We start from the raw sequence: 21,154 nt of genomic DNA on the forward strand, positions 1-21,154 counted from the left end.
ATTTCAAGAAGCTTAAAGCCTAGATTTTTTTTTCTTAATTGATATTTTTGGAGGTTTAAGAGTGCCATTGGTTGATCGTTTTGCCCTGGTCAATCCTTTGTTACAGTTTTCATTCAGTCATGATTATTCAAGTTTACATTATTTAGAATTATTTTTTGCTTGTGTTTCATATCCTTCATCTTTTAATGATACGTGTTCATCCTCTCCACCATGTTGGTTATATTAGGTTGTGTTAATGTAGATAAGAAGATAAGACTATGTTTTGTTTACTGTTTAATTAAAGGCAAATAACTATTCTTTTTTCCCTCAAATTTAGTTTTGGGGCTCAGCCTTTAGTCCTCAGCAAATTGGTACCACATTTATGTGTCCTATTTGGAGATTCTAATAGTCAGGTAAGCAAAAATTTGTTTGCATTTGAACATTTGCTAACTTCTTGATAATTCTTTTCTAGTGCCTTTAACTTAACAAAAAGAAACAGGATGGAATACGGGTAGTGAAATCAGGATTTTACTTCCTTTAAAAATAATCTAATAGCTTTCAAAACATTACAGTTTGTGAAAATTGCTTCAGTTTGTTAATTAGCAAGTATTAAGGACATATGGAACTTAATGACCTGATCTTGGGAGATGAAAAAAAATTATGTTAATTTTGAAGACAGTTTTTAGCTTCCTTTCTTTATTCTTGAATATTATTGCGTAACAACTTTTTGGCAGTAACCATCATCCGACTTAGCAGGAAGTTCACATCAGTGGCTCATCACTCCCTAGGGCTTTGCTGTGCGGTCTACACTGTAGGAATACAGGCTGGTGGTCTGATCCCTTCACCCCCGGTGAAGTTGGCTGCAGGCTTTTTGACGCGGCTTGGCCATTTGGCCGTTTGGCATGATGCTGAGTAAGGATTCTCGCTCCTTTCAGGACCTACCTGCCTTTGTGGACGTTTAGAGGAGAGAATCCCGCTATCGCCTGAGTTGCCCTTTGCAGTTTAACTGTGCAAGGGAATTTATTAGTGCTCTCTGCCAGATTCCTGAATGCATGCTTTTGGTTTTTTTTTTTTTAATTATGGTAAAATATTTCCAAGTGTAGACTGTCCTTGCGCTGTTTTGTGACCATCTCCACCATCCATGTTGCCAAAGTAAAACTCTGTACTCATTGAACAGTTCAACTTCCCATTTCCTCCTGCTTCTTAGGTCTTACAAACCACACTGTTCTGCTTCTTGTTTTTATATATTACTTCACTGAAGTTGAATCGTGATGTATTTGACCTGATTTGTCTGGGTTATTTCACTTACCGTGATGCCTCAGGGCTTGTCCATGTTATATTGTATTTGTGAGAAATTTCTTCTTTTTAGGGCTGAATAGTGTTCTGTTGTATACGTTTACACACAGGTAACACTTTTTTCCTTTCACTCACTTGTGGTTGGGTGATTGGTTTGTTTCTACTTTGTTTCAGCATGGTTAATAATGCTGCTTTGAACATTGGAGCAAAATAATCTTTTGAAGTTCAGATCACATTATTTAAAAGCAGTTTTATTTTGGGAAAGTATATTAACTCTAATGCTTTTATTGATCAGTTATCTATAAAATCTTACTATGAAAAGATTTTTTTAAAGCCAGATCAGTAACTTTATCAGTTGTTTTAGACTTCTGAAAGACTTTTGCTAGACTTAGCCTGTCGTAGATTTTTCTAGAGACTTGGTAATCTTCCCCCTTCTTTTTTTTGCCATTGACATGCCATAATCTCTGCTAGTATAATTTTACCTTGAAGTGAGACATTTTATCGTGTGTAAGTTTAGTGAGAAGTTCTAATTCTTTTATAGGTGAGAGATGCTGCAGTATTGGCTATAGTCGAGATTTATAGACATGTGGGAGAGAAAGTGAGAGTGGATCTTTATGCAAGAGGAATTCCTCCTGCTAGGTAAGTCTAAATTTGTTTATGATTTCACTGCTAGCTTTACAATTTTTCAAAGGTTTTTACAAATACTTAAATTTTTGAAATGGTATTAATATTCAAAAGATATCAAATGATGTGTATACAAGTTAATACCATTTGAGTTATTTAAGATTTTACTAATTTTTTTATTACTGTTTGATCATGTGTTTGTTCATTTTGTATTATTTAATGTGTAAGTATAGTTATCCCTTGATACCATGTGGCGGTTATTTGGAAAATACTCAAGTAAGGATTTGATAAAATTATTCATTAATTTGTTAAGTGGTTTTTGAATGCCCATTATTGAAAAGTTCTGTATAGTTTACATGGTATCAAAAAGCTTTATAAGATTCAGGCACTATTTTTTTTTAAGATTTATTTATTTTTATTGGAAAGAGAGAGAGAAGGAGAGACAGAAAACCAGGAGGTAGGAGGCTCCTCCAGGTCTCCTTTGTAGCTGTAGGTGTTTTGGAAATATTCATCAGTTTGAGCAAGTTCCTCTCTGTTTCTGGTTACTGAATCATGAATGGCTATTGGATTATTTCAGTGTTCTTTCTGTGTCTTTTGATGCAATAATTTATCTTTAAAGGGCAGAGTGGCAAGGTGGGGTGTACTGTCAGCTTCATTCCCTGAATGCTTGCCAACAGCCAGGGCTAGGCTATGCTGAGACCAGAAGCCAGGAACTCCATAGATTCCCCGGCGTGGGTCACAGGAACGAATACTTACACCAACCCCAGACGTTCTTTGATGTGAGTGGCAGGGACCATGTACTTGAGCCATCACCATCCACTGCATCTCAAGTGCAATAGTAGGAAGCTGAATTGGAAGTTCAGAGTAGCTAGGATTTGAACCAGGCCCCCGGATGTGGGACGTGAGTATCACCATCAGCAGCCTAACCCTCTGTGCCTCATGCTCACCGCTTCCTTTGTGTTATCTTTGTGGTTCTGTGGGATCTGTGATGATGTCGTCTCTTATTACCGATATTGCTACAGTTGAAATTGAATAAAACAAGGTTGAATTGTGGTGGTTCACATATATGAAGACTTTTTTTTTTAAGGTTTGCAGCAATGTAAAAAAAAAATCATAGGTTAACCTAGCTGGGGAGTATATTTTTGAAAATGTATCACGAATGTGTAAAATACGTATGGATACGTCCTTTAGTGTAAAATATAAAGAATTCATTTATACAAAGTTAAAATTATAAAGACGTGTACAGACAACACAGCGTGCCATTTATGATCCAGAGAAATGCAGATACAGTTTTCAATCATAACTCCTTAGCCTTCATATCCTGTCGTGCTGTAGCTCCTCCTGGTCTCTGAACTCGGGTCTTGTTAGTGTCTGCTTGAGATGCCTTGGAATGCTAATGTTCTCTGCCTTCCTTAGCAGTTTCCTCACTTCTGAATTGCTTATAGCCCTGAATGATGTTATGCTTCTTGCCCCCATCTGTCACACACATAGCATACAACATGGGGGACTTGACTGTCTGCTGTTACTGTTAAGGCTCAACAACAGGCCAATCATAGTAAAGTTTCTGCAGTCAGAAGTTCTGTGTGGGTTTTTGAATAGGTGGGAGTCAGGACCCCACTTTTATTATCACTTGTTCAGCGGTCAGCTGTGATTTCTGTTGTTGCTCCTTTATATTGGGCTAGCTAGGAGCTTATCAATTTTATTGATGTTTTCAAAGAATCACCTTTTGGTTATATTGATTTTTTTTTCTGTATCGATTTCTCATTTTTTCATTTCATTGATATTGGCTCAGATTTTTATCATCCCCTCGATTGGATCTTTTAAAAAATGTTTTCTCTGGTTTCTACTTGCAAAAAGCAGGTTTTTTGTTTTTTTTTTTAAGATTTATTTTTATTATTTTTTCATTGGAAAGGCGGATATACAGAGAGGAGAGACAGAGAGGAAGATCTTCCATCCGATGATTCACTCCCCAAGTGAGCCCGACTCTTCCAGGTCTCCCACGCGGGTGCAGGCTCCCAAAGCTTTGGGCTGTCCTCCACTGCTTTCCCAGGCCACAGGCAGGGAGCTGGAAGGGAAGCGGGGCTGCCGGGATTAGAACCGGCACCCATATGGGATCCCGGGCGTGCTAGGCGAGGACCTTTAACCACTTGCGCCACTGCGCCGGGCCCAGCAGGTTTTTTTTTTAAAGATTTATTTTTATTATTTTTTTATTGGAAAGGCGGATATACAGAGAAGGAGAGACAGAGAAGAAGATATTCCATCTGATGATTCATCCCCCAAGTGGCCGCAGTGGCCGCAGCTGAGCCAATCCAAAGCCAGGAGCCAGGGGCCAGGAGCCTCTTTTGGGTCTTCCACTCAGGTGCAGGGTCCCAAGGTCTTGGGCCGTCCTCGACTGCTTTCCCAGGCCACAGGCAGGGAGCTGGATGGGAAATGGACTTGGAGGATTAGAACCGGTGTCTATATGGGATCCCAGTGCATTCAAGGTGAGGACTTTAACCACTATGCAAAAAGTATTTTTAAAATGCTTTTTTGGACCCAGTGTGGTGACCCAGTGGCTAAGATCCTCACCTCGCATGTACTTTGTTTTTAATTTGAGTCACAGAGAAGGAGAGATACAGGGGTTTTGGCGGAGGTATCTTCTATCCAGTGGTTCACTCTCGTGGTGGTCACAGTAGCCTGGCCTGGACCAAAATGAAACTGAAGTCTGGGAGTTTGTTTTTGGTCTCCCATGTTGGTGAATGGGCCCAAACACCTGGACTGTCCCTGTGCCTGTTTCCTAGGCACATTGGCAGGGAGCTGGGTCTGAAGCGCAACTGTCAGGATGAGAACCTGTGCCCATTGGGGTGCTGGCACTGCAGAAGGTGGCTTAGCCCATTATGGCACAATGCTATTTTCTGCTTTGACTTATTTTTGGTAATTTCAATTATTAAAGGAAAATTTCTCCTTAAATTCCTCATAAGGGTTTTGTCTTGTGCAAGTAGCCAAGACTTTAATGTTGTTACTGAATTAGGCCAATGACTTATTTACCTAATCTACTTTTATCGTTTTCCCCTTCTCTAAGAGATTTTTCTGGGATTGGTGTTGTAGCTTAGCAAGGTAAGCCGCCTCTTGTGACACTGGCATCCTCCATCTGATTAGCACCTGCTAATCACAGAAGGCAGCAGGTAACCGTCCAGGTGCTTAGGCTGCTGCTGCCCGTGTGGGAGACCTGGATGCATTCCTGTCTCCTGATGGCAGCTTGGTCCCCGCTCGGCAGCTTGGTCCCTGCTCGGGGACTGAACCAACAGACAGAAAGTGTCCGTTTTCTTTTCTGTCTTTTTTTTCTCTTCATTTTCACTCTTCCTTTCAAGTTAAATAAGTAAGGAATTCTTTTTCAAGAAGTGGCTGGTCACTTTGCAGGTGAAGAGGACTTGGCGCCTGGGGCAGTGGGAGGTGGGAAGCTGCAGGCTTCTTGGCTCTACCTTGGTGCTCTCTGCTGGGCGCGGGTCCTCAGCGATGCTTTCTCTGCGTGCTAGAAGCTGGGGCGGAACCTTGTGGGTACGTGAGTTCTGCTTCTCAAGCAGATGGTGAAACTTCACTGTTTGAAACTTGCCATAGTTTCTCTCTTTTTCTATGACTGTAAGGTCATATGCATTTTATAAGTAGTATTTTTTAAGTCCTCACAGCGTTGAACATATCTTAAAGACTTCCTAAGCTTTTAGAAGGTAAAACATGGATTCATTTCGGCTTCCTCCCCTTTTCAGACTGTTCCTCTGATCTTTTCCCGTTTGCTTATGTGCTTCCTTTTGCCACAGGCATATGGTTTCCAGGGTAAACATTTTCCCGAATAGAACTTACTTGCTTTAAAACTAGAAAGTCGCTTGCCTCGGTGGTCACGTTGCAGCTCTCATTCCCGGAAGGGCATTTTTGCCTCTCAAGATCTGCTGCCTTTGTCCTGTCCCCTTCCCCTTCTTGGTCTTCTAGGTCTTCTGACCTTCATATATATATATATAAAACCTATTCTTTGTTAAACTAAGGAAACTTAAGGGTAATTTATAAAGCTTGAAACAGCTTTGAAATGATAATTGAAAATTTTTTTCTGTCATATTTTGTCATCGCTAAACTCTGACATGGTACTGCCAAAACACTAGATGAAGATGAATTAAACTAAAAGTTCAGAAATGAACTGCCTTTAGGAGCCATTAATTTTCATCAAACATGCCAAGACATTCAATGGTAAAAATGTCTTTTTTTTTTTTCTTCAAATGGTGCTGTGGAAACTGCAGATCCGCTTGAAAAAGAATGAAGTTGCATGTGTTTTTCACACCAGCCCAAAAATGAAGTCAAAATGGATGGTAGAACTGAATATAGGAGTTAAAATGATAAAACTTTGTTAACTTATTTCTTGGGCGTGATACCAAAAGCATAAGTAAAAAAGCAAAACAAAAAATGCTTCAAGGAAATCATGAAGTAAAAGGCAGTTTATCTAATGGGAAAAATATTTGCATTTTAAATATCTTATGAGACGTGTATCTCACGTTCTTAATTCTTGAGCATAAAGAGTTTTTTTTTTGTTTTTTTTTTTTTACAAAAACCTATATCCAGTATTCAGAATTACTTAAAAAGATCCTAGATTCTCCTTTTTTGCTTTTAAATTGCTCCTCCCCCCTCCCCATTTTCAGCAGACTGCTTCATGTAGCATGTAATAATTAGTTATGAGTCTGTTTTTCTAAAATGGATCTCTGGATCTTAATGATTGAATGTGAAGAGATCCATTGAGTAACAGATAAAAACAAAATTATACTGTTCAGTTTGTCGGTTTGCTTTAATTGTAAGACGTTATGGGCTTATAAAATTCTGAACAGGTGATTAATCTCTTCTCAATAAGTGCCAAGTAAAATGAGGTGATAGTTTCACAGAGAAGTTGATCAAGTGAGAGGTGTTGAAAGGAAAAGGAGACTGATAAGAGAGTGGGGTGTCGTGCGAAGAGGAGGTGAGAGCTGGCAGTGAGGTGATGAGATGAGGTGCGCGTCTTTGCCCAGGGTACCCGGGCACCGAGAGAGCTTGATGCTGTCCACGCTGTTTGACCTGACCTGTCTTTCTGGTAAATGCTATTTGCTTCTCCCTCTACATTCCTTGAAGTATGTTTTATCTGTCAGCCCTAGTAATTTCACATTTTCCTAATCCATAGCTGATGGTTAATTGTGTGCATGCGTGTGTGTGTGTGTGTGTGTGTGTGTGTGAAGATTTATTCATTTGAAGGATTCAATGACAGAGTGAGAGGAATAAAGAGGACTTTTCATCTGATTGCTCACCGCCCCCCTCTCTGCCCCCAAATGGCCACAATGTCAGGCTAGGCCCATCTGCAACCAGGGGCCAAGAGCTTCATCTGCTTCTCCCACAGAGGTGCAGGAGCCCAAGTATTTGAGCCATGGTCTGCTGCCTGTCAGGTGCAGTGGCAGGGAGCTGGATCAGAGAGGTAGGGCATCTGGCTGGAATCACCACTCAACCCCTAGGGCTGAAACATGAGCTGTGTCTTTAACGGAAATGTTTTTAGATTTGCAAATAATTGGCGTTTGCTGATTTTAGTGAGATGGAGGAGGTAAAATTATGGTTTAGAAATTTATTTTTAAAAATCCCTTGTAGGATTTGACTTTTTAAAAAACAACCAGTTTTTTCTTTTTAAAGATTTATTTATTTAGCTTGAAAGTCAGTGTTAGAGAAAGTGAGAAAGAGAGAGAGAGGAAAAAAAAGAAAAAGAGAGATCTTTAATCTGCTGGTTCATGCCCCAACTGGCCACAACAACCAGAGCTGGGGTGATTCAAAGGCGGGAGCCAGGAGCTTCTTTTGGGTTTCCCCCATTCAGGGCGCAAGGTCTTGAGCCGGGCTCTCCTGCTTTCCCAGGCCATCAGCAGGGGGCTGGATCAGGAAGTAGAGAAACCAGGACCTGAAGTGGTGCCCTTATGGGATACCAGCACCTGCCAGCACTCAGGGTGAGGATTAGATTGGCAAGCCACCCTGGTCCCTAGTTAATTCTTTCTTACTGAAATAAGGCAGTGGCTAAATTCACAAAACATCTGTGTCTTCAATATACAGGTAAGGCAGGATGTGAGCCAAGGTGTGAGGTTTTATGCAACACAGTTGTGACAGGTCTATGAGAGTAAGCTGGAGAAAAATGTTTGGCAATTGAAGACCATGTCCTAGTGGCCTTCCTGCCTAACTCATGAATGGAAGTCACAGCCTAGAATGTGAGACATACCTGTGGAATTGATACTGTATGAAGAAAGATCAACAGCAAAAGCATCAGATTATCAGCATCACTTTAAAGTCTTAACGTTTTAAATTTCCTTCTTTTTGCATTTGCCCTAAGGTTCCTTGGCTTGCTTTTTTTTTTTTTTTTTGTACTTTGTAAGGATATCATGGTGGTCAAGTGGATTTATTTTAAGGCTGGACCTAGAATACTTTTGATGGGTTTGTAGTGAAATAATTTTATAACAAAACATGGGAACCCATTTTGTGTGAAGTTGTCATTTCACCAACTTGTATAAAGTCTTACCTGTGTTTAGTTTCTTTCAGACAAAGAGAGCTCGGTTTTTAGTCTTGTGTTTGTGAGTTAGTTATAAAAGAATTGTGATAGAAACTAATAGAATTCTTAAAATTGTTCTTTCTAAGGGAAATAGTAAAGCAAACTGTGGTTCATTTCTATGTGTAAAAAACCAAAACAGTTTATTTTTTATTCCCAGGTTAAAAGTGATCTTTGCTAAATTTGATGAAGTGCAAAATTCAGGTGGAATGATTTTGAGTGTCAATAAAGGTAAGAATAATGAAATATTCCTTCTCTGAAATATTTCTGAGATTATTTGGCAAAGTTTTAGACAGATGTGTTTTTAAGGCAGCTATTATAACACCGATTCAGAAAAGCTGGTTTGGAAAAGTTTAAAAAGTTAGTTGGGATATAGTAAGATCTTCACATCCTTTTTGGTCATTAGTTTCCTTCTAGCTTTTTGGAGTGAGTGAAAATACAATGTTACATCTATACAGTAAAATGATCTTACAGGTTTCTCTTGCTTTTGCGTCTTCTGTATTGCTGTGTTGTGCCCTCTTGCCCTCAGCATTGCACACACAGAGCTGGTTTTGTAAACGGAGCATTTGTCCTGGGGGTTGGTTTTAGTAGGTGTTGTGAGGCTGAGGGGCTGAATCCTGCTGCGTGCAACCCCTCGGGGTGCCAGGGCCTGCGTGCAACCCCTCGGGGTGCCAGGGCCTGCGTGCAACCCCTCGGGGTGCCGGGGCCTGCGTACAACCCCTCGGGGTGCCAGGGCCTGCGTGCAACCCCTCGGGGAGCCAAGGCCTGCGTGCAACCCCTCGGGGAGCCAGGGCCTGTGTGCAACCCCTCGGGGTGCCAGGGCCTGCGTGCAACCCCTCGGGGTGCCAGGGCCTGCGTACAACCCCTCGGGGTGCCAGGGCCTGCGTACAACCCCTCGGGGTGCCAGGGCCTGCATGCAACCCCTCGGGGAGCCAGGGCCTGCGTGCAACCCCTCGGGGTGCCAGGGCCTGCGTGCAACCTCTCGGGGTGCCAGGGCGGCAGAGACACAGACACTGGAGCTTCGCTAGTGTCCTCATCCTGGCTGCCTGAGGGAGAGCGAGCAAGGGAGGCCTGGAATCAGCAGGTGGTTTTCTTAGTTTTGTGGTTCCTTTCCTTTCTATCAGATTGATGCTGAATAAGATTAACTGAGATTTTAGCCTTTCCACATCAATTAGTTATAAATGTGAAATATATTCTATTGCCAAAATAGCATGGCTGTTTCTTCCACCTCGGAAAGTAGCCTTGAAGAGAGTGTGAGTTAGCTTGCTGATGTAACAGTATTGGAGAGAAAAAAAAATGATGTGGGAGTTTATAGCCAAATAATAGGAAAGCTAGATACAAACACAATATGGATTTTTTTCTAGGTTAAACCAAGACTACGATGTGATTGTCAGAAACCAGAAAATTGGGTGTATTAAATATTATGTCTATCTTAATCTATACTTAATTTACTTAGCTAAATTAACTTCAGCACTGTCAGTCGGCACCTTGACTACCAGCTGTTTCTCACTTCTCTGAATAGAAGATATTTGGGTATCTTTCTGGGTCCTATTTTTCTAGCAGTTAACTCTCTCTCTTTTATAAGATTTATTTATCTTTGTTGGAAAGTCAGATATACAGAGGAGGAGAGACAGAGAGGAAGATCTTCCATCCTATGGTTCACTGCCCAAGTGGCTGCAAAGGCCAGAGCTGAGCTTATCAGAAGCCAAGAGCCAGGAGCTTCTTCCGGGTCTCCCACTCAGGTGCAGGGTTCCAAGATTTTGGGCCATCCTCAACTGCCTTCCCAGGCCACAGGCAGGGAGCTGGATGGGAAGTGGAGCTCCTGGGATTAAAACTGGTGCCCATATGGGATCCCTGTGCGTTCAAGGCGAGGACTTTAACCACTAGGCTACCACACTGAATTCTTTCTCCTCTTTCTCTGTCCATGAGCCAGGGAGACTTGGGGGTAAAAACCTGGCATTTATTTTTCTTCAGAGATTGTATTGGAGATTATAATCTGAATTTTACAAGTATGGTGTAAGTTGCAAGCCTGTAACATACATATTCTGGCATAAAAATTGGTCATAATGGTTTTTTTCCTCTTCTTTAAAGAAAAGCAGAGCTACAGAGAGAGATCTTTACCCGCTAGTTAATGACAGTACAGTTGGCCTGTGTTTCTATCGCATATTCAACCAGCTAGTGATCAAAAATCTTAATAAAGCTGCAAGAGTTGCTTTCGTATTTGTAAGTGTACTCTTTTTTTTTTTTACAGAGTTTGATATTACTCTTTTTCAAAACACAACTATTTACATAGCATTTACATTGCATTAGACACTGTTAGCGACTAGGCATGGCTTACAATGTTGCAGGATATATGTCGTTACAGGCCAGTAGTACCTGATTTTGCATGAGGCTTGCGTATCCACACATTGACAGTGCATGGCATCCATCATGGGCAGGGCCTTCGGGACCCTCATGCCACAAAGAGCTACCCAAGATACCCGAATAATTTTCACAGGTGGAAACAATTCAGTGACAATAAATAGATGGCGTACAAAGTAATGTAGTAAAGATTTGTTCAACTCCTCTTTATATTTCCGCACAATACTTTCCCCACAAAGTTTTCAGGCTTATTTGATTCATTACACCTACCAAAACTTTAAAACAAAATTATAGGGTAAGAAAGCATTTTAAGGGAAAATAAAGGCTTAACACAAAAGCTTGTGGAATTAGTCATGTGAACAACAAAGCAAAATGGTATTAAATGGTATTAAAGCTATTAAAAGTATTTCTTCATGGGCTCAACGTGATGGCTCAGTGGCTAAGTCCTCACCTTGTACCAGAGCCCTTGTACCGTGGGGCTCTGGTTCCTCGTAGAGATGCTACTTCGTATTTTGGCTGCTCCACTTCCCGTCCAGCTCCCCACTTGTGGTCTGGGAAAGCAGTAGAGGATGACCCAAAGTCTTGGGATCTTGTAACCAAACAGGGAACTAGTAGAAATCTTTTTAAAAAATGCATCACTTCTCTTTTTTACCTAGTATATTTATGCAACAAAAATTGTTTTGATTTTATCCAAACATGCCACAAAATCAGATTTACGCGATGTGATATTCTCTGATCAGAAACTGTTGAAAAAATTACTAATGCATGTTGTCCTGAAACCATAATAATGAAACATCACTCATATTACAACAGATTTAATGATTTTTATTATTTTTTAAAATAAATTTTATTATTTTTTAAAGATTTACAGAGAGGAGAGACAGAAAAATCTTTCATCCCCTCCTTCACTCCCCAAATAGCCGCAATGGCTGGAGTGAAAAATCTGAAGCCAGAAGCCAGGAGCCTCTTCTGGGTCTCCCATGCAGGTGCAGGTTCCCTGGCTTTGGGCTGTCTTCAACTGCTTTCCCAGGCCACAAGCAGGGAGCTGGATGGGAAGTAGGGCCACTGGGGCAGAAGCCATTGCATTGGGATCCCAGTGCATGCAAGGATTTAGCCTCTGAGACATCACACTGGGCCCCTTAAGTAAATTTTATTAAGCAGATGGGGGAAGCAGGATTAGATGCAATGGCAGTATATGGTGTTGAGATGGCAGCTAGCTCAGTGGTGCACTTCGCGTGTTATTGGGGACAGCTGTCTCTGAGAGGTATCCTGTTGGAGCTGGGACCAGAGAATGGGCCAGTTTCGGAGATAAGTGGTTAGGAAGATGCTTTTGTGTAGAACAAGTGACCACGGTTCTGGAGGTAGAAATGGGCTTGGTGCATTGGAAGGACAGAAGGGAGGCCAAGGCTGCCTGAAGGCCAGTGAGGCTGAAACTGCAGAAACCTGAGGACTGAGCTGCAGGTGGAGGAGTCAGCAGGAACCGACCTCAGGGCCTTTTGCCGGTTGGGGGAGTTCTGATGGACTGCTAAGCGTAGGAAATCCAGAGAGGGTTTGGGGCTAGAAAGAGATATGGTAAGTGGGAATAACCTGGTTTGACAGTGTCTCACTTATATTTATTGCGCAGAGAAAAGGTACTTCTTTTCTTCCTTTTATTTCCGCTTTTCTCCCTTACCTTTTATACTTTTGTCTGATTTCTTTTGTAATTGTCACATCTCTCCTCTGAGTTACATTCCTAGGGGTTCTTGGAGTTGATTTTTTTGGATCACTATTCAGCACACTTAAAAACACAGAGTAAATCACATCATCAGAGATTTGAGCATGTCATCGAGCGTAGGAATAGTTGAAAAGACATCCTTTTTTTCCTCTTGAGAGTTTTTCAAGCTCAGCTTTAATTCTCATGCTTAGAAAGTGAGTTAATGAAGTGTCCCCCTACGAGCAATGACGGAATCTGGATTTAAAATTAATTAGATTATGACTGAAAGGAAGCAACCCCAGCCTGGCAGGAGGGAAAAACTGGGAGCTGGAAGCCCCCTGTTTGTGGCAGACTTTGCTGTTGCGTTGGAACTTTCTAGGCAGTCGTCTGCGTGAACCCAGATGTAAACAGCAACAGTGTGGGAGGTTGGGATCGCAAGTCTTCCTCTTTTACTGTGTGGGGAGGGTAGGGAATAATACTGATTTTCTAATGTGTGTATGAACCCTACTGTTGCCTTACCTTGTAATTTTTGTATAAGATATTTTCTAGCCTCTCTGAAACAATTGCTAGGAAAAGCATTATTCTCGAAGGCTGACGATAAAATAAAGCATGGAAATTAGGATCTGAAATTACCTTGATGTTTGGTTTGTCTGAGTCAGTAAGGTGGCTGGTTCTGTCTAGTTTTCACTATTTGTGTAGCATTTGCTCTGGTGAAAGGAAGGCAGCTCCTCCCTTAGGTGGGTTATAGGCGTATCTGTCAGTGAGCAGAGCCGCGGGGCCTTCTCTGCGCTCCACAGTGTGCTGAAGCTTTGCAGTCTGGAGAGGGTGCCCTGCGCCCCCGCAGCTGCGCACTGGCTGCGTTCTGTTTCCTCCTCCAGAAGCAAGCTTTGTTCCGTGTGGCCCTGCCGTCTGCACACAGAGCAGGCTTTGATGGGCTGCCTTTGACGTGGTTTGTTTACGGCAGCCAGAAATGCTTCCTGAATAATGAGAGCAGTTAATCATGGAAACTGGGCTATTCCTGTTTGTGCACTTCTAGCAGTCTTCTCTTGTAAATATTAAAAGGTAATGACAAAGGGAAGAAAAGCGTTTCTAAAAGGCGCAGATCAGTTAATCCATCAGATCATGTGATTGCCACTGATTACACGGATATCTTTAGGGAAGCACAGAATGATTGCTGAACACATGCCTTGTGTTTTGATGATTGCATTAAAAGTCCCCCAGTGGGCTGGCACGGATTGGCTCACAGAGCTTTTCTCAGATTAAATTTCAGGCAGCCAGTGCAAGGAGGAACATCATAACCTGTATCCAACAGGATGCATGCAGTTAAACAATAATCTTGATCAAGCCCTGCTAGGCTCTGCTAAATAAACGAGGGTTTTCAGCAAGACCCCAGACTTTTATTTTGAAGTGGAGTAGCAGCTGTTGGCGATTGCGGTGCAGAGCTGCAGCGCGGCCTGGGTCACACAGTGCTCGGTGTGTGCAGGCTGCAGGCCGAGCCCAGTGGCGCAGGCACGGAGCTGCACGGATTTGCTGTGTTATTTGACCTATTGGTTTGGGAGAGCTCCCTGGACCATCTGAATGGCTATGGGAGATGGTGAGTAAGATTTATTTTTCTTTTACTGTGAGGTGCCACCTCCTTGTGAGGTGACGATCATCTACTGCGTGAAGAATCTGTCCCTACAGAATGAAGGACACCGTGTGTTTGTGTATACGTGTATGCGTACCTTCATATGTGCATTTGTGCGTGTGTGTGTTTGTCGTTGGGTATCTTGTTCCACTTGAGAACGCCTCTGTGGGATCTGGCGAATATAAGGTGGCAATTTAGCCTGCAACCCCAACAAGCCATCAGTGTTAGGTGCTGAATTTGAAGGGATACTGGAAGGAATATGAGATATGTGCAAGAGCTTTGAAGGGAGAACATGGCCTTCGGAGGAGTGACGGATTTTGGCAAGAAGGTTTGCTTAGCTTGCTTGATGTCTTTTTGTTGTTGTTGTTGTTGTTGTCGTATTTGACACAGATAAATTTCTGTGGCAATAAAATACTAAAAGAAGCAAAATGGCTTGCCGTGGACACTTCTTTATGAATATATTTGTGTCAGTGGTAAACAGTTCTATATTTAACCTTTTAGGAATCCTCTACAGTATATAATTTGATTAAGAATTGATATTTTTTCCCAGTGTTTTATTTTGGTAAAGATGACTTTAAAAACATGTATTTCTCTAGTGCTCTATGGCTTTCCAAAGCACTTTCTTATACTTGATATGCATTGGCTGTTGAGGCACAGATGACTCCAAAGTGTTCAGAGTGTTGGGCATTTCACAGATTGGGACACTGAGGCTTGCTGAGATGGTGCCTCTCAAATCCAGGCACAGCAGACGCAGCGGAGCCAACTCCAGCATCCAGCTGTGCGTTTGGGATTCTCCTTCGTAGCCCTTGATGGCCGAGTGTTTCCTTCCTAGGCCTTTGTTAGGTTGCTTGGACATGTACTTCATGATCACCTGCATGTCAAATATGTGTGTGCTTCCTCAACAATGTTTTGTGAGTTGTTTTTTTTAAACTAGATTTTCAGGAGGGATTTGCCTGTCTTAGGAGGCTGTAATTCCCCATCTCTGTCTTCTTTACTGCAGGCTAACCTCCTGGGGAGGTTTGTCCCCAGGGCTGTGAGCAGCAGGCTGCAAACTCACCAAAATGACATTGTCACTCAAACCATCTCAGTGAAAATGGATAAGGACATTCGGTGTTATATGTCGTCATGCTTTATTCCAATATTATTATTTTAGATGACTGGATGGAAATAAATAAGAATATAATTTTAGCTGCTAAGCTTTAAAGGTAGGAGGCGTCAGGATTGATTAGCATTGTAACTTGGGGTGCCCAATGGCATTGCCAAGTTTCCAGCTGCCCTTAAAATAAAAATGTGTGAGCAACTGTAAATGTTGCATTTGTTTGAGGTATATCCAGGATTAATATTCTTTTTTAAACATTTTAGATTCAGCAAGTATTAGTTACTTAATTTTTCTTTTCTCAAATATTACATAAAGACATCCAGAGTTTTGGAGAATGTATTCTTAAAGTAAAAAAGTAATTAAACTTAGCTTATCTCTTTAGAATAGGGCTATTCTTGCTGGGTCAAAATAGTATATTTTTATAAAAAAAAAGGATGTATATAGAAACAGGTTAGTTTTGGATTTATAGTTCTTCATGATTTGATGTAGACTCTTCTCTGTATGTTTTCCATGTATTATACATACATAACGAATGGATAACTATTATGATTTTATATTATATTTTCTGATTTTAATAATGTAACATGTAAATAGCATCTCCTTTTCAATCAGGCAGTACTCCCTTCACATCCCTCTCCAGGCCCTAATACAAGTAAAAGCAAAGGTAAACATCTTCATTAGTATGTAATATATTGTTACAGGGCTTTTATATTTACCACTCCTTTATGAATATTTTAACATCAATAGAAATGGTTTCACTTTGGCTGCATTAATTCTGTCATTCATAGTGTACTTTTGCCATTTGATGTATATATGTTCAGTATGGCATGGAAGCTATTTTTTTTAATACCATTATGTGTTACTGTCTCATTTATTTAAGCTCTTTAATATTCCATGGATGTATAATAACCATTTTAGATTATTTAGTATACATATTTTTCCAGCAGATTCCAAAATGAAAGCCTTTGTGTAAACCAGATATATGTGCATATGTAGCTACATTCATATATCTGTTCTGTAAAATAATCTGAAGTGGGCTTTCTGTTTCACGTTTTTATTTACATTGTGCTAGGCACATGTTTGTCCTAGTGGCTAAGGCATTGCTTGAGACAGCCATACCCTCTTGGAATAACTGGGATCCATGCCTGGCTCCAGTTTCTGACTGGGAGTGCCTTTTGACCCTGGGAGGCACTGATGGCCCGAGTTACTGGGTTCCTGCCGCCAGTGTGGGAGGACTGCGCACTTCAGCCAGGCCCCTTCCCAGCCACACAGGCGTCTGGGGAGGGAGACACTGGGTAAAAGATCTCCATCAGCTTGTTTTCTGCCTCTCAGGCAAATCAATACATTCATTTTTAAAGTCAGGGGGTAGGGGACAGATGTTTGGCCTGCAGCTGGGACACCTGCATGGGGTTTTGTTTTTTGGGTTTTTTTTTTGCATATTTGTTTTAAAGATTTTAAAATTTTTATTAGAAAGTCAAATATATAGACAGAAGGAGTTACAGAAAGAAAGATCTTCCGTCCACTGATTCACTTCCCAAGTGGCCGCAACGGCTGGAGCTAAACTGACCTGAAGCCAGGAGCTAGGAACTTCCTCCAGGTCTCCGACATGGGTGCAGGCTCCCAAGGCCTTGGACCATCTTCTACTGCTTTCCCAGGCCACAGGTAGGAAGCTGGATGGGAAGTGAAGCAGCCAGGACACAAACCAGTGCCCATATGGGATCCTGGCAAGTGCCAAGACTAGGATTTAACCACTGGGCTGTTGTACCAGGCCCTGAGACAGCTACCTGCACTTTACATCAGAGAGCCCAGATTTCTTGATACCACTTTCTGCCAGTGTGGACCCTGGATGGCAACTGTAATGGCTCAAGTAGTTGGGTTTTTGCAAGCCCTGTGGGCCACCTGGCTCCTAGCTACAGCTCCCTGGCCGTTACAGGTGTTTAGGGAGTGGGTTTGTAGGTGAGAACACACATTCTCCTTTCTCTATGTCTCTGCCTCTGAGATAAATCAATAAAAATTTTAAATAAATGAATGTTATTAGCTTTCCATTAGTTTGCTCCAAACGATACTTTATCGTTTCTATTTCCACCAATAATGCCTGCTATGCTTGTTCTTTTCAGTTTTGTTATTATTGATTTTTTTTAAATTTACCTGTCAGATGAGTGAAAAATATTGTGAAGAGTCTGCTTTCTGATAAGGTTGGTAACTTGTGTGTGCTTGGCTCATCATCTCATCATACTTCCCTTCCTGTGAATTGCCTCCTAGCATCTGTGGCCCTTTGTTTATTTATTTTTTTTTTTGGTTGTTTGACTTTTTATTATGTATTTTTAATTTCCTTTATGTATTCCAAGCTATTATGTTATCTTTGAGTATGTTGTATAAGTTTACTTCTGGGTCACATGAGAGACTTCGTTAGCGATTTTGTTTCTAGGGAAATGTGCTTTGTGACCCACTGCAGGGTCACGTCAGCAGTTGGCAGGGCAGGGCTCTGGGCGCCTTTGGACCCGTTGTCTTCATCTTCAGCTGAGAACACAGCACCAAGGAGGCGTTGTGGTCGTGTGCTGCTCCGGGGCACTGAAGCCAGAGAACAGTAAAAACCTGTGGGATTATTATGCAGTGCTGGGCCTTGCAAGCTGCTGCAGAAGTGCGCGAGAAGAATTTGGCCTTTTGTTGTGACTGTAGCGGAGTGGTTGGAAAGAAATAAGGTTTTGTGTTAAGTAGACTGTTTCTAAACTTTTAACATTTCAATTGAGTCTGTTATTCCAAAACTGAATTTGTAAGGAATATATGGAAGTGATGGTCTAACCCTGACTTTCCAGAGATGAGCCTTTGGGGACCACCTCGACCTGATACAGCTATTGATTTGGTGGGTGTGTTGAAGCGACCAACATTTTCCCCCTTTCTTCTCGCAGCAGCAGTCAACACAGAGGACTTCTGTGTTCCCCAAAGGTATGGAGATTCATCCTCAGCGGCAGGCAGGCAGGCAGGCAGGACTGCGGCCAACAGCAGCTCAGGTACTCTAATCCCGTTGAATTCACACCTTGCCTACCTCCAAATTGTGTCAGGTCCCTGGGGTGGACAGCTCAGTCCCCAAGAATGCCCCTTCCCTTTGGATACCAGTTGCAAGTCTCAGGTTGTACTTGTATAAATTGGGGTTCTCCCAACACAGGTTTGATCTCTAGGGGCTCGCAGAACACAGGGAGACACATGTTACTACAGATTATCAGAGAAGAGGTACAGAGAGTGGGTTATGGGGAAGGGCCATGAGAGGTGGCATGCCCTTTCTGAGGGCACTGCCCTCCACAGTGTGTTCGGTCCTTTGTAAACTCTTTAAACTCTGTTTTTTGGGTTTTGTTATAGAGACTTCATTGCGTGAGCATGATCAAAGTATGGACAGCCATACAGAAATGTGATAGAGCAATAACGGTAGGCTGTACTGCTAAAGTCAGGACGCCTGGCAAGGCCTGCATGTTCAGATTCTTCTTGGCTTCTCTGTGTAGCATTATTTTACAGGTATGGTGCAGGACTTCTCAGATGAAGTTCTTAGCTATTAGACAAGGCAGTATTTTTTGTGGCCCACTCAAAAACAGAAAAGCAAAGGAGTAGGGATATAGTTTTAGTTTCTGTGTCTGAACATCACAGGAGGTGTTGAATAATGGCAAAACACCAATGCTCAGTAGATCTTACTTCCGTATTTGTGAATATTCTCTGTGATGCACTCTCGTTTGCTAATTGAGATCCCGGAAAGGCGGTCTCTCAGCAGCACTGCACGTAGGCCAGCCTTCTCTTGCAGGAGCAGTGAAGTGATAGGAAAGAGTATAGAGGAAGAAAAAGCATTGGAAAAGACAAAAACATTGGGTATTGGCAGCACAATAGGAAGTGAGCAGCGAACACTTCAGGTTAAAAATAGTCAATGACTAAAATAAAGCAGCCTTGTAATGGCCCAGTTCTGTTGCGATTGAAGGCCTTATACAGCCGTCCTGTGGGTTAGCTCTGGAAAAGGCATCTTGTCTCCCAGTATGGTACCTGTAAGTAAATAGTAGCTTCCTAGAGACAGCCTTATTTATTCCTCTAGGCACAAGGTGTTAGACACCAGTAACTACATGCCCTCAAATCTAATATTGTTAATGAACTTGGACAGATTGCACACAGTTCATGCTATTAACAACTGTTGTAATCAGCCTGTAGTTGTCTTGAAAACTTAAGTTCTAGGATGACTATTCTGCAAAGGTTTAAGAAGACCTTATTAGGAGCTTCATGTATTACATAGATATTGTGGTTATCATGACATGTTATTTCATATAATTGTATAAATTGTGATTGTGGCATTACTTAATTGAACTATCGAAGGCTTGGATTTTTAAAGGGTCTTTCTTTTTTTAAGATTTATTTATTTTTATTGGAAAGGCAGATTTACAGAGAGAAGGAGAGACAGAGAGAAAGAGCTTCCATCTGCTGGTTCACTTCCTAAGTGGCCGCAACAACTGGCTTCAATCTGAAGCCAGGAGCCACCCACTTGGGTGCAGGGTCTCAAGGCCTTGTGCTGTCCTTGACTGCTTTCTCAGGCCACAAGCAGGGAGCTAGAAGGGAAGTGCAACAACCGGGATATGAATTGATGCCCATATGGGATCCAGGAGCATGTACGATAAGGACTTGGTAGCCTCTAGGCTAGACCTTTTTAAAGAAAAAAAATCCAAATATATTTTTAAGTAACCTATTGGGTCTCTTTGATAAGAGGCTGTCAGATTTCTTGGCTTATTTTTGGAGTAGACTTAATCTTTTATTAAGAAAATAATTTAGAATTAACTGTACTGCTGAGAACACAAAACATTGTGAGTAATAAAATTTATGCAGCTTATTTTAAAATACTTTATTTTCTATTCTTAATTTTACACCAAATTTCGTTTTAGTTTGCACTCAGGACTGTTAACATTTTTACTATTTGATTCTTTTATTTTTCTGAAAGCTTATCATTTTCTACAGTTCTGGGAAATATCTCTTATTTTGGTTTTCTTGTTTCTGCTCTTTCATTAGTTTTGATTTCTTCTTGTAGAATTATTGATAATTAAATGTTGACCCTTCTCAGTTGATCCATTGTATCTGCTGTATTTTGTTTTTCTTCTCAAGTTTTACATCTTTGTCTTTTATTCTGTATTCTGGGAGTTACCCTTGGTTTATCCAGTCCATTTGTTAAATTTTTTAAAAGATTTTTTTTTTTTAATTTAGAGATAGAGTTGCAGAGAGAGAGAAAAAAGAGAAAAAAATGTGTGTGTTCACTCCCAGTAGTCCCAATGCTGCAGGCTGTGCCAGGCCGAAGCCAGGAGCCTGAAACTGCATCTGAGTTTCCCTTCAGGTTGGCAGGGGCACAGGCATTCATTCCACCTTCTGCCCTTTTCCCAAATGCTTTCTTTAGCAGGGAGCTAGATTACCGTACATGCTCCTGGATCTCATATGGGCATCAGTTTATATCCCGGTTGTTGTACTTCCCTTCTAGCTCCCTGCTTGTGGCCTGAGAAAGCAGTCAAGGACAGCACAAGGCCTTGGGACTCCGCACCCAAGTGGGTTGCTCCTGGCTTCAGCTGAGACTTGAACCTGGCGTACTACAATGCTAGGTCCCTTTTATTAATTTTAGCCATGTGAAAAGAATGTTAAGTGTTTGCAGTAACTTTCATTTTCCTTTTTGGTGGTTCCTTTTTTTTGGAAATCCCTCCGCCAGTACTCTCAGAAGCCTGCACATGTGCAGATGCGTGGGAAATCCTGCGCTCCCTGAGTTGGGAATGATCAGGAGCTGAATCACGACATCCATCAGGTTTTCAGCTAGGCCTTCTGTTCTTCTCATTCTTTACTTTCCTAGCTTAGAAATTGTCACTTTATATCATTGTGCAAGGTAGATCATCAGATCTCTGCCCAGTCAGC

The 21,154-nt window shown here is 41.6% G+C and overlaps 1 protein-coding gene across 17 annotated transcripts in view; it reads left to right on the plus strand.

Annotated features, from left to right (window-relative positions):
- The window catches only part of CLASP2 (cytoplasmic linker associated protein 2), a 160,505-nt gene that overhangs the window by 25,813 nt on the left and 113,538 nt on the right, over positions 1-21,154 (plus strand). For 14 of the 17 annotated variants that reach the window (XM_040964567.1, XM_040964524.1, XM_040964531.1 and 11 more), the window contains exons 5-7: positions 317-392; positions 1,817-1,914; positions 8,622-8,692. In XM_040964567.1, the coding sequence (XP_040820501.1) occupies positions 317-392; positions 1,817-1,914; positions 8,622-8,692 (245 nt within the window). Of the gene's footprint in view, positions 1-316; positions 393-1,816; positions 1,915-8,621; positions 8,693-13,582; positions 14,110-21,154 lie in introns of those variants that run through there. The other 3 variants (XM_040964672.1, XM_040964680.1, XM_040964723.1) reach the window with 2 other exon arrangements.

This window comes from Ochotona curzoniae, unplaced genomic scaffold (genome assembly GCF_017591425.1).
Source record: "Ochotona curzoniae isolate NIBS_2020 unplaced genomic scaffold, NIBS_Ocur_1.0 contig_1302, whole genome shotgun sequence".
In the NCBI taxonomy this organism is placed as follows: domain Eukaryota; kingdom Metazoa; phylum Chordata; class Mammalia; order Lagomorpha; family Ochotonidae; genus Ochotona; species Ochotona curzoniae.